A 12,077-nucleotide genomic window follows, 5' to 3' on the forward strand; every position below is an offset into this window, starting at 1 on the left:
TTCTAAGCCTGGTGGTACATAGACCTTCAGATATCTGTGAATAGATTTCAGGGAGTCCATGAACTTGGATGGGAAAAAAAATTCTATCTTTACTTTCACTAACTTCTGGTTCCCTTTATAGTCCTATACATTTTATTTTATGCACATAAAAAACATAATGACATGGGGTATGTAGGCTGCACCAAAATGACAAAGGGGTTCATGAACAAAACAGGTTAAGAGCCCCTGATCTAATCTATCCCCTTATTTTTATGAATTAGGAAACTATGGAGAGGCAATGTAGCACCGTAGAAAGATAAGCTGTGCAGTCAAGAGAGCATGGGTTCAAATAGTGCCTCTGCAGTACCTGTGTGACCTTGGGAAAATGATTTCAATTGTAAAATGAAGACGGGTTAGACTCAATGACCTCTGAAGTTTCTTCTGCAGTTATTTAAGGCCTCTGGTGTTCCCTCCAGCTGTAGATCTATGAGCTCTAGAGATGAAATCATTTGCCCAAGATGACATCAGAGTTCAAAGTCAAGTCTGACTCTAATCCCAGCTGTCTTGTCCCCACGTGAGGAGAAAACTTTTGGTTTCAGTCTATGAACTGAAACTCCTTCTTTGGTATTTTGGTATTTTGACCTGCGATACAAATAATCATTTCTACTAAACTGGAAATGTTTGCCGTTTAGTGCTGCCCAAGCAGCTTCCCTAGAACCGCCTATATCAGCTACACTTTTTTCTTTTAAAGAACTCTATGTCCACATTCTCTGACGGAATCATTAAGGGTAATATTCCAGGAAAGGGTATGATTCAATTCCACAAGCATTTACCGAGTGTCTACCATTAGCCAGACACTGCTAGGCTCTGGGGATACAAAGACCAAAAAATGAAACAGTGCCTGCACTCAAGAAACTTCCACAGTTATCCCTTTCACATCATGACTTTCCCCATCATGGTTTCAATATACCATAGTTCAGCATAAGAAATGAAATGGGAGTTTGGGGGGAGTTTTGCGGAAGCCACAATGACTGGCAAAGGCCCGCAAATGAAACAAAAAAAGTTTAGAAACCCAGAAATGCATAAAATATAAGTATAGTATTGTATAATATCAACATATTTCATCATTTAATACCCTAATAATTCAGACTTCTTCTCTAGTACAAAGGGAGGACCAAACAATTTCATATGGATTTTCCAGATCATAGGGGGCATTGTGTCCCTAACCCCTGCAACTTGGGAGGGATAACTGTACTCTGCAGGAGGCTAGGGGAGCGACAGTAAGGAGAGATGCTTGACTACAAATGATATCTACAACAGGATTTGGTCAACGAGAGCCCCAAACTCAGGAGTATACACAGAATGCTCTGCCTGATACATTGTTCTACGCTCTTATTTGTTGTACCGGCTTCCAGAGTGTGTAATGAAGGGCCCTGCTCGCCAATGCAGAACATGTGCAACAGGTATTCTCTGTTTCCTGTCGGCTTCCTATGTAAGTGGCTCTTGATTGGCTGCTGAGTTTGGAACTGAGTGTACATATGAAAAGACATTAACTGGTCAAATCAATATCTCTGTCTACTTTTCTGTTTCCTCTCTGTTTCTCTGTCCCTCTCTCTCCCCTCTCTTCCTTTTCTCCCTCCTATCTTCCCTCTCTTCTCTATCCATTCTACCTCCCTTCCTCACTTCATTCCTCCAACAAGGAAGAGAGGCCTCAGGCTACTGCCACGTGGTTCATGAACCATCACTTCTATCCTTGTGTCTGTTCTTTCCTACTGTTAAGTGAAGGAAAATTAGCTATGGCAGGAAACTTGGGAGCTTCAAATAGTTGAAAGATCGAGATACCAGAAATCCAAGAACCAAAGTCCATTCCTGGCACAGTGTAACAGCAGCCAAGCTACTTAAGTCCAAGAAACCCCAAGAAGGGAATCGCCTGGACCAAGCCCAGTGCTACGCTGATGCAAAGCGCCTTGTCTTGCCACAAATAACCATACACTGCTTATGCCACATTTGGAAGGAAACATGATGGGAGGAGATGCTTTGTAGAAATCAGCATTTTTGAGCCTATCCTCCACAGACATAGAGGTGGTAGAAGTGGGAGATGCTCCTGGAATTGTGAGAAAGGTTTTCATACTTTTGTTCTTGTTATATCTTTTCAGTAAATATCCATTTATAAAAGCTAATTGACTCCAAATGAATACGATTTAGACATAAACGATCACATCATAAACAAAAAAGGAGGACATTACCTTTAAGATCTATGATCTAGAAAACAGTTTATGACCAAACAGAGGACAGACAAAATGACAGAAGATAAAATGAAGGATTTTGATTTTATAAAATTAAAAAGTTTTTGTATAAAATCAGTGCAGCTAAAATTAAAAGAAAACCACTTAACCAAGGGGGGAAATGATTGCAGTGAATTTCTCTGATTAAGATCTCAATTCCAAGATATATAAGGAACTGATTCTGGTTTACAAGAATAAGAGCCAAAGGGTGGCCAGGTGGCGCAGTGAGTAAGATCTCCAGTCCCAGAGTCAGGATGACCTGGGATCGAATCCAGGCTCTGATGACTTACCACAAGACCCAGAAATAACTGGCTGTGTAACCTTGAGCAAGTTACTTAACTCCAACTGCTATAAAAAAAAAAAAGAGTAATAAAGGCCTAAATAACCTAAGAGAGTGTTACCCATATGGAAGATACTAGGGAATTGCTACCAGGAGCCTGGAGGATTGTAGTTTTGGGGTGGCCAGGTGGCTCAGCAAGTAAGAGCACCGGCCCCAGTGTTGGGATGACCTGGGGATTCAAATCCGGGCTCTGATACTTAGCACCACACCCAGAAATACCTGGACGTGTAACCTTGAGCAAGTTACTTAACCCCAATTGCTTAGGGGCAGCCAGGTGGCACAGAGAGTAAAAGCACCGGCCCCAGAGTCGGGATGACCTGGGATCGAATCCAGGCTCAGATACTTAGCGCCACACCCAGAAATAACTGGCCATGTAACCTTGAGCAAGCTACTTAACCCCAACTGCTTTAAAAAAAAAAAAAGAATAAGAGCCATTCCTCAATGTATATGATATGAATAGGCCATTTTCAGAAGAAGAAATCTAAGCTATCAATAGCCTTACCATAAAAAATGGTTCCCAATAACTGCTAATTAGAGAAATGCAAGTTAAAGTAATTCTGAGATTCCTCATACCCACCAGATTGGCAAATCTGACAAAAAAGGGAAACGACAAAAGTTGTAGCAGGTGTGAGAAAAGTCATGCCAATGCACTGCTGGTAGAATTATGCATTGGTCTAGTCATTCTGGAAACCAATTTCAAACTATGCCTAAAGTATTACTCATTGTGCATACCTTCTGACCTAGCAGTGGTTACCACTACCAGGTCTATATCCCCAAAAGATCAAAGAATGAGGAAAAGGACCCATATGTATTAAAATATTTTATAGCATCTTTTTTTGTGATGACAAAGAATACATAAACTAAAGGAGTCTTGACCAATTAGGGAATACAAAAATTCCTGAACAAATAAAGATAATGTAATGAAATGTAATGTAATAATAATGTAATAAATGTAAAGAAAGAGAACTGTGCCATAAGAAATTATAAGAGACAGTTTCAGAGAAACCTGAGAAGACTTGTATGAACTAATGCAGAGAGAACTGAGCAGAACAAAGAATAATTTTACACAATAACAAAATCATTGTAAAGACAACTTTGAAAAACTTAATGATTCTGATTAATACAAGGACCAACCACAATTCAATGAAGCATGCTACCCATATGCTGACTAAGAGGTAATGGCTTCAGAGTAGAATGAGACATATACTTTTTAGGCACTGCCAATGCAAGAGTTTGTTTTGCTTGACTATATGTATTTGTTACAAGGGTTTTGTTCTTATTTTTATTGGCAAAGTGACAGGAAGGAAAAAAGATTTTTGTTAATTAAAAAAACTATTTTAAAACTGATATTAACTAGTTAAAGCAGATAGAACACTAAGCACTGGGTCAATCAGAGATACATGGCAGATACTAATTGTAACTGGCAACTGGTATTAGGAAAAACACACTGGAATGGGGGCATAGGGCCATAACATTAGGGGAATCATTCCCTCCCCTCAGGGTTACCCCTAGGGGATCAAATACTAATGTAAGTGCAAACTGGAATGAGGACCCCCAGAGTTCATATGGATTACACATACATAGTAAACACAAAGTAATTCTGTATAAGGGAGAGGAGAGAAGGACGGATGGGCTCAAAACTGGTTTAGTAAGTAGAACCTGATCTATACCTCAAAGAAATACAGAGATTCATCAAGATGTATTCTAGGCATAAGGGACCTCTTCAAAGGTAGAAGATAATATGCTATACACAGAAAGAGCAAATCTGGATTGGTTATAACACAATTTTTTTTTCCCCTAGGGAAAGTAACGTATGGTCAGTCTAGAAAGACAAGTTGGAGCTAGACTATGAAATTCCAAACAATACTTTGTACAACACAAACCTAGAAGCAATAGGGAGCCACTGAGGCTTTTCTGAGTAGGGGAATGACAAGGTCATACTATAGGACTTCATTCTTTAAGAATATGGATTTTGCAGCTTTGTGAGATACAATGTTGAATGGAGGAGGAAGCTATGGCAAGAAGAAAACGTGACCCAGGCTCTAGACCATCTCTTCCCATTCTTAAGGTCTTTTATGTGTAGAAGAGTCGAAATTGGGCTGATTTAAAGTCAATGAATAAATAGGGTGAGGAGGGAGAGAGAGAGGGAGAGATACACAGAGAGAGAGAGAGAGACAGAGAGACACAGAGAGAGAGAGAGCTGACTTAAATAGTAAGTCATATGAATTTTGGAGAAAATTTCCAACTTAACACAAAAAAAGTGAAAATTCATCAAAAATAACTTCTCTAAGTTGAGGTGATTACTAAGCATAAAGAAACACTACCACATACTACTCTGACTGCCAGAAAGTAGAGGTCTCAAGAAGTAGAGCCTGCTATTGCTCTGCCTACCAGCATGAAGCCAAAACAAAGACCAAGTAGAGGTCCTACACATCTTTTAATTTATTCCCTTACTTTTAATTTCATCTTTCTTACTATAGCCTCTACAGACAAAACTGTACCTTCCTTTGTACTGTCTTACAAGCTCTGTGCCATTAAAGAAAATGAAATGATAGCAATATGCAATATGCAATATATTTATGTTATTTTTTACTGTTCAATTGTGTCCATCTCTTCATGACCCCATTATGGGATTTTTTGGGCAAAGATACTGGAGGGGTTTGCCATTTCCTTCTCCAGTGGATTAAAGCAGAGGTTAAGTGACTTGCCCAGGGTCATACAGCTAGTGAGTATCTGAGGCCCAATTTGAACTCAGGTCTTCCTAACTTCAGGCCCAATACTCTATCCACTGAGCCACTGAACTGCTTCATATATATTACAAGTATACAGTCCTGAGGGAAAACTTAACGAAATTTGTATTTCTAAATATTTTCATCCATGAAAGAAAACAAATCAGTGAATCAGGCATTTTAAAAATCCCTATAAAAACATTTAATCAAAAAATGCCAAACTGAACCCCAAATTAGAAAATCTAAAAAGTAAAGAAAAGATTAACAAAACTGAAAGCAAAACTCAAAAAAAACACCTTAATTGGTAAATAAAACTAGAAGCTGGGTTTAAAAAAAAGATTAACAAAATAGATAAACTATTAGCTATTGTGACTTTTAAAAGAGTGAGGAAAAACAAAAAAAGAAATGGAATAATTCTTAAGAAATGAGGAATAAAGGATATTATTAGAAACTATTTTGCCTAATAATATGCCAATAAAATTGATAAATGAAATGGATGCATTTTTCTTACTTTAAAGTCATATATTTTTTGATAATTAATTTATTTTTAGTTTTCAACATTCATTTCCATAAGCGCTCTGCTCACACTGAACTGCCTACAATTCTTAGTTTTATATGAACAAGGAAAGTAGAAGGGGCTTTATTTATAAAGTCTTATGGCAGTCAAGCAAAGCACTGAGTGAACTCTTCCCATATTTCTTTGGATTCAGTTGTAAAGGCAACACTGAAAGGCAAGCATTAATTACAATATTATAGCATGCTGACCTTATTCCTATCTTCTAGATTGTCCTTTAAACTGAAACACTTCAAAGGTGTTTGTGTGTGTGTGTGTGTGTGTGTGTGTGTGTGTGTTGTGTGTGTGTACTGGAGGGAGCAGAGTGGGAGGAAAGAAAGGTATGAACTTAGTGATGAAAAATTTCAAAACTTGGTGATTCTGATCTCTCCTCACAGGTAAGTTACCTCAATCACTGAAATAAAGATCTTGTGCCCAGCTCTATTATCCCTTCTACACCATTCTGAAGATTCCTTCCCAAGAGAATTCTTAGTAAATTACACCGAGGCCTTTGGGTGTGTGAAAAACAAATCTAGAACTGAATTTCCCACAGACATTTAAACTTAGCTTGGCCAGCACAAAACTCATCAGCTTCTACCCCTCCCTCCAAAGGGCACAACCAGTATCTTGGCCACCCAGGACTGAAACTTCAGTAAAATCCTCAACTCCTTACTCACACTTATTCCATATATCCAGTCTTGTCATTTCTACCTTTGCAACATCTTTTGTACATGTCCTTTTTTCTCCACTTACACAGCCACCACCCTGATTCAGACCACCATCATCTCATAAACTATTAAGTACAGGAGAAAGCCTTCTAATGAATCTCCTCACTCCAATGTGCCAAAATGATTTTCCTAAACCATAGGTCTGACTATGTGACTCCCTATTCAGTAAACTCTGGTGGCTCCATGTAAGCTGAAGGATCAAATGTGAAATCCTCCATTTGGCTTTTAAAGACTTTCACTGCCTGGTTCCTTGCTATTTCCAATTTTCTTGCCCCACAGATCTCCACATGCTCTTCGATCTAGCTACTTTGACCTGCCAAGCTGTTACTTGCATAAAACATTCTATCTCCCAACTCTACAACTTTGCAATGCTATGGATTCAAGAAATATGATGAAGGAAGAAATGACTTGACTGAGGAAACAAAAAGGGTGATGAAGAATGACAGCAAAAAGGAAAATGATACTGACATCAGTATGGAAATTTAATTTGCCTTTATTCAGGTTGGTTTTTTGGTGGTGGAGATGTCTTCAAAGTGGAAAGCTGAGAAAGAGGACTAGAAAGAAGTCAGGAGAGAGGTTTTGCCAGTTCATCATTTCCTATTTTACAAAATGGCACCACCCTCATCTAGAGTGAGAGAAAGCAATGGAAAAAAAAAAGTGGTATAACTGAGTAAAAATAGAATGAGAAGGAATATGCATTTTCAGAGGTAAGTCACAGGTCAGAGGAATCACTTGGGAGGGGGTCAAGAATTGCAGGGAGGAAACTTTGTGGAATCAGCAAGATAAGCCACTGATCTTACACCACAGCACCTTATTCAAGCACTGTTTATAGCATAAGGTGATTATCTATGAAGGAAAGAAGTTTTACATTTCATCGAATATAGCAAAAAAAAAAAAAAACAAGCCCCAACAACTTGCCTACTCTTTAAAAATATCTATCATCAACAAAACCTCCAGCAAAGTCTTACTCTCATGATTTATCATAGGACAGAAGACCTTGCAATATTGCAGGCCATGCTATCAGAGCACAGGGTCTGCCAGATCCTTCCCTAAGCTAAAAACTTCCTGAAAAAGGACCCACCTCACTGAAATTCAGGTGTACAATAACCACAATGTTGGTCACAAGGTTATTGATTATTTTGACCACAGTCAGTCAGGAAGTAAAAAGGGCTTCATTTAAGTAATGGGTAAAAGATAGGGATAGAGACTGGTCCTGTAATTCTAGCACTGTGGGAAATTGCCAGGCAAGGAAACTCCCTTGACTAATAAAGGTCAGTAGCTCTTCTTCAATTTGTAATCATTGAAAGTTGCCTAAAAAAGTTGAGAGGTCAAGTGATTTGCCAGGGTCACACAGCCAGTAGATATCAAGAGGAAGGATTTTCTGGCTCCAAGGTTGGCCTTTTATCCATTACTCCATACTACCTCTCAGTTATGGCTAACAAACTACAATTAGTGATCCTAGAGATTTGGAGAAATGTATATAAGCTTCACATAGAGGAACTGGACATTAGTTGCAAACATAAGGAAATGACCACAATTACACAAATATAAGATCTGGAAAATATCTTAGAAATCTAGTCTAGCTCCTGAACTCTTCTTAGGAGGGAATCATGGCATAGATAAAATCCAGGGTCATATAGCAAGTAAATGATAAATTCAGCCCTAGAACTCAAGTTCCTTGGCTCTGATGCCAGTTATGTTCCCACTATGGCAATAATGATGTATTAAGATCTGGAAAGAATGTGCTCTAAAATATTTTATTCTGGGAGGGCAGAACCAAGATGGCAGAGAAAAGGCAAGGACTCACTCTCCTGAGCTCTTCCAAATTCCCCTCCAAGCAGAAGTGGCAGAATCCATAAAAGGATGGGAGGAAACAATTTTCCAGCCCAAGACACCCTAGAAGGTCAGCAGGAAAGGTCTGTCACCCTGGGGTGACAGTAGAGCACATTCCAATGTTGACAATGTCCAGCAAGCCAGCAGCAGGCCTTGAAGGCCATTAAAATCAGCAGTAAAGGCTTCAGGCACTCTCAGCCCACAGATGGAAAGGAGGTCAGGCAGTGGTCAGAAGGAGATCACAGAGGTCCCTTTGCTGGGCACTGCTCATACACAGATTCAGGTCACAGTCCCAGGGCAAGAAGCGGCACTAACCCACTAGAGCAGAGACCTCAGTCCCAGTGCAAGGGCAGAAAAGAATGCAGGTGGTAGTTCAAAGAACAGAGCACAGATCAGAGAGTAGTAAATGCACCTTTCCTTAGATCATACTGCCTTGGAAAAACTGAAAATTGACAGTCCTCCAGAACTATCTCTGAAAACAGCTGTACATGTAACCTGAAGCTTGGGATAATACCCCTTCTATCCCAGAAGCAGAGCCCAACTTTAACATGAGGCAGTTTTCAGATAAAGCAATCCATGCTATCTATAGTCACATCAAAAAATGCTCTAAATCACTATGGATTAGAAAAATGCAAATCAAATTAACTCCAGGGTGGGGCTAGGTGGCACAGTGAATAGAACACTTGGAGTCAGGAGGACCTGAGTTCAAATCCAACCTCAGATACTTAACACTTACTAGCCATGTGACCTTGGGCAAGTCACTTTACCCCAAATTGTCCTGCATTCCAGCCTCCAAAAAGCAAAAAAAAACAATTCCAAGGTACTCCTTCATACCCATTGGATTGGCTAATATGACAGAAAAGGAACATGACAAATGCTGGAGGGTATGTGGGAAAATTGAGACACTAATGCACTGTTGGTAGAGTTGTGAACTGAATCAGTCATTCTGGAGAGTAATTTTTGGAACTATGTCCAAAGAGCTATAAAACCATACATGCCCTTTGACCCAGCAATATCATATCCCAAAGAGATAAAAAACAAAAGGGAAAAGGACCTATGTGCACAAAAATATTTATAGCAGCTCTTCTACTGGTGGCAAAGAACTAGAAATTCCCTATCAATCGAGAAATGGTTATACAAATTGTGGTATATGATTGCAATGCATTATTATTGTATTATAAGAAATGATGAGCAGGATGACTTCAGAAAAACCTGGGAAGACTTACATGAACTGATGCAGAATGAAGTGAGCAGCACCAGGAGAACATTGCACAGAATAACAGCAATATTGTACAATGATAACTGAATGACTTAGTCTCACTCGGCAACAGAATGATCGAAGACAATTCTGAAGGACTTATGATGAAAAATGCTATCTATCTCCGGAGAAAGAACTGATGGGGTCTGAATGCAGATCGAAGCATACTTTTTTTTTTTTACTGTATTTTTCTTGGAGTTTTTTGGTGAGGAAGAGAGTTATATTTTCTTTCACAACATGACTAATATGGAAGTATGTTTTACATGATTGCATATATATAATCTATAAAAAATTGCTTGCCTTCTCAGGAGTGGAGAGGGGAAAGAGAGGCTTTGGAATTCAAAGTTTTAAAAAACGAATGTTAAAAATTGTTTTACATGTAATTAGGAAAAAATAAAATATTCAAAAGAAAAAAATTCATTCCAAATGTTTCTTCCTCTGTATGAATGGACACATAGCAAAGTAAGCAGAACTAGGGGGGAAATTTCCATCATGAACACAATAATGTAAAGGCAAACAATATTGAAGGACTTTCAGAACTTTGAGCAATATTCATTGTATTGCTCAAATCATAACTTCAGAGGACTGAGGCTTACCAGGGCTATCTCCTGCATCTCATATAGATTGCAGACTAGAAGAAAAAAATGAAGCATATATTCTTAGACATAGCTAAAATATTTATTTATTATTTTACTTGACTGCATTTTCTCTTTCTGCTGTTTCTCACTATCACCACCACCCCCATGGGGGAAGTCACTGGGAAATTACAAGGATGTAAAAAATAACTTTACTATTTTGGTTTTTTTTATATTCCTGTCATTTCTCAATGATTTCTTTCTTACCCTATCCCATCCTACCCCAGTCCATAGGGCGATAGAAAATACAGTCAAGCAAAACAAATAAATATCAACAAAACATTATTTTAAACAAACAAAAACCATTTCCCCATTATTTTGTTTCATTCCAAAACAATACTTTAGGGAGTACATACATCATATAAGAGATCTAAGAAGTCCCTTAATTCCTTCTAAGGACCTCTCTCATTTTACAGATGAGGAAACTGATGGCCAAGAAGGTTAAGGGACTTGCCTCAAGTTACAGGTAGCAAGTGGCAGGGGCAACATTTGAACCCTTAAAGGTCCTTACCCTGAAATCGCATTTCTTCCACTGAATCATACTGCCTAATCTTTTTGAATGGAATACAGAGAGTCTGTCACTCCTAAACACCCATGTAGTTCATCTTAAGCCACACTAATCAAATAAAGATGAAATTAACTCTGTAAAAAGTGGTTTAGCTTTGTAATAGAAGGCTTTCTGAGTATGAAGGGCCACCACTTTCCAAGGAACTTTTCCCTATCCACTATTAAATTACTAAGGCCTACCTTGGTAGTGACCCTATACGTGATGTAGGTTTCCATTGTACAGACATGTTTCTTGGGGTCATCAACGGTGACAAATAGGTCTCTGGTCTCACCATCAAGGTCATCATCCAGCTGAAGTCTGTTGAGAAGTGAAGACGAAGAGGCAGGACTGGAGGTGCCTGCGGGAGTTCCACCATTAGGCAAACTTAGGTCCTAAAAAGAGAAAAAAGAGAAACTGCTTTAAAAAAAAAAAACCCACAAAGAGAATAAACTCCTAATAAAATAAACCCTGTATAATGTTGGTTTTGTTTTGAACATATCCTTTATAATTTTAGTTTTATCACGTTAAAGTTTTGTTAGAAAGGGAACAAAACTACCACATGCTTGAAGGAAGTAAGATTGCATATAAAGATATGAAACTCTGTGAACTCAAAGGGAAAAGTTTCTTTCTGATCCTCCGTTGCCAAATGATTCCTCCTCCACCTATTAAAGGGGGATTAAATACTATCATAAACCTGAACTCATGATTCTTAACCTCACAAGAACCCCAGTGTTCTGAGTTAATAAGGATCCTTTTAACCACATACTCTGGGGATCTCCCACCCCTGCTTTTCTACCCTGAACACAATGCTATCTCATACCAGGTAAGAAATGACACAGAAAACCTAATGATATGTCTTTAAAAATTAAAAAGACAGGAAAAAAAAGTCCACACACCAAGAATTCAAGAGGACAGGAAAAAAGAAAAGAAAAACTGTAATACTCAGACAGTTTGTAGAGGGGGAAAAAATTTCGTCATGAATGTTTTCATAGTATTCTTAAAGCATAATGTTGGCTTAGTAATTTTTATGGAACAGTTGTGCTTACATACACACGCACGCGCACACACCACCATCACCAGCTGGAAAAGGTCTAAGCCTTTTAAAAATGATTCATCTTAGTACAAGCATTTCCTCATACTTAAGCAACTGAGCAAGAAGAAAGCATCACCCAGGGAATTCCAAGAAAATG

General features: G+C 38.6%; 1 protein-coding gene across 1 annotated transcript in view; it reads right to left on the bottom strand.

The window, feature by feature from the left end:
* Window positions 1-11,292, bottom strand: part of SNX30 (sorting nexin family member 30) — a 105,620-nt gene extending 94,328 nt beyond the window's left edge. Inside the window, exon 1 of the mRNA XM_069107446.1 lies at window positions 11,088-11,292. Coding sequence (XP_068963547.1) covers window positions 11,088-11,123 — 36 coding nt within the window. The 5' untranslated portion in view covers window positions 11,124-11,292. The remainder of the gene's footprint in view (window positions 1-11,087) is intronic.
* Between the last annotated feature and the right edge of the window lie 785 nt (window positions 11,293-12,077).

The sequence above is a fragment of the Petaurus breviceps genome, unplaced genomic scaffold (genome assembly GCF_028583685.1).
Source record: "Petaurus breviceps papuanus isolate PSGF00001 unplaced genomic scaffold, PetGlider_PUasm1.0 90062, whole genome shotgun sequence".
Taxonomy (NCBI): domain Eukaryota; kingdom Metazoa; phylum Chordata; class Mammalia; order Diprotodontia; family Petauridae; genus Petaurus; species Petaurus breviceps.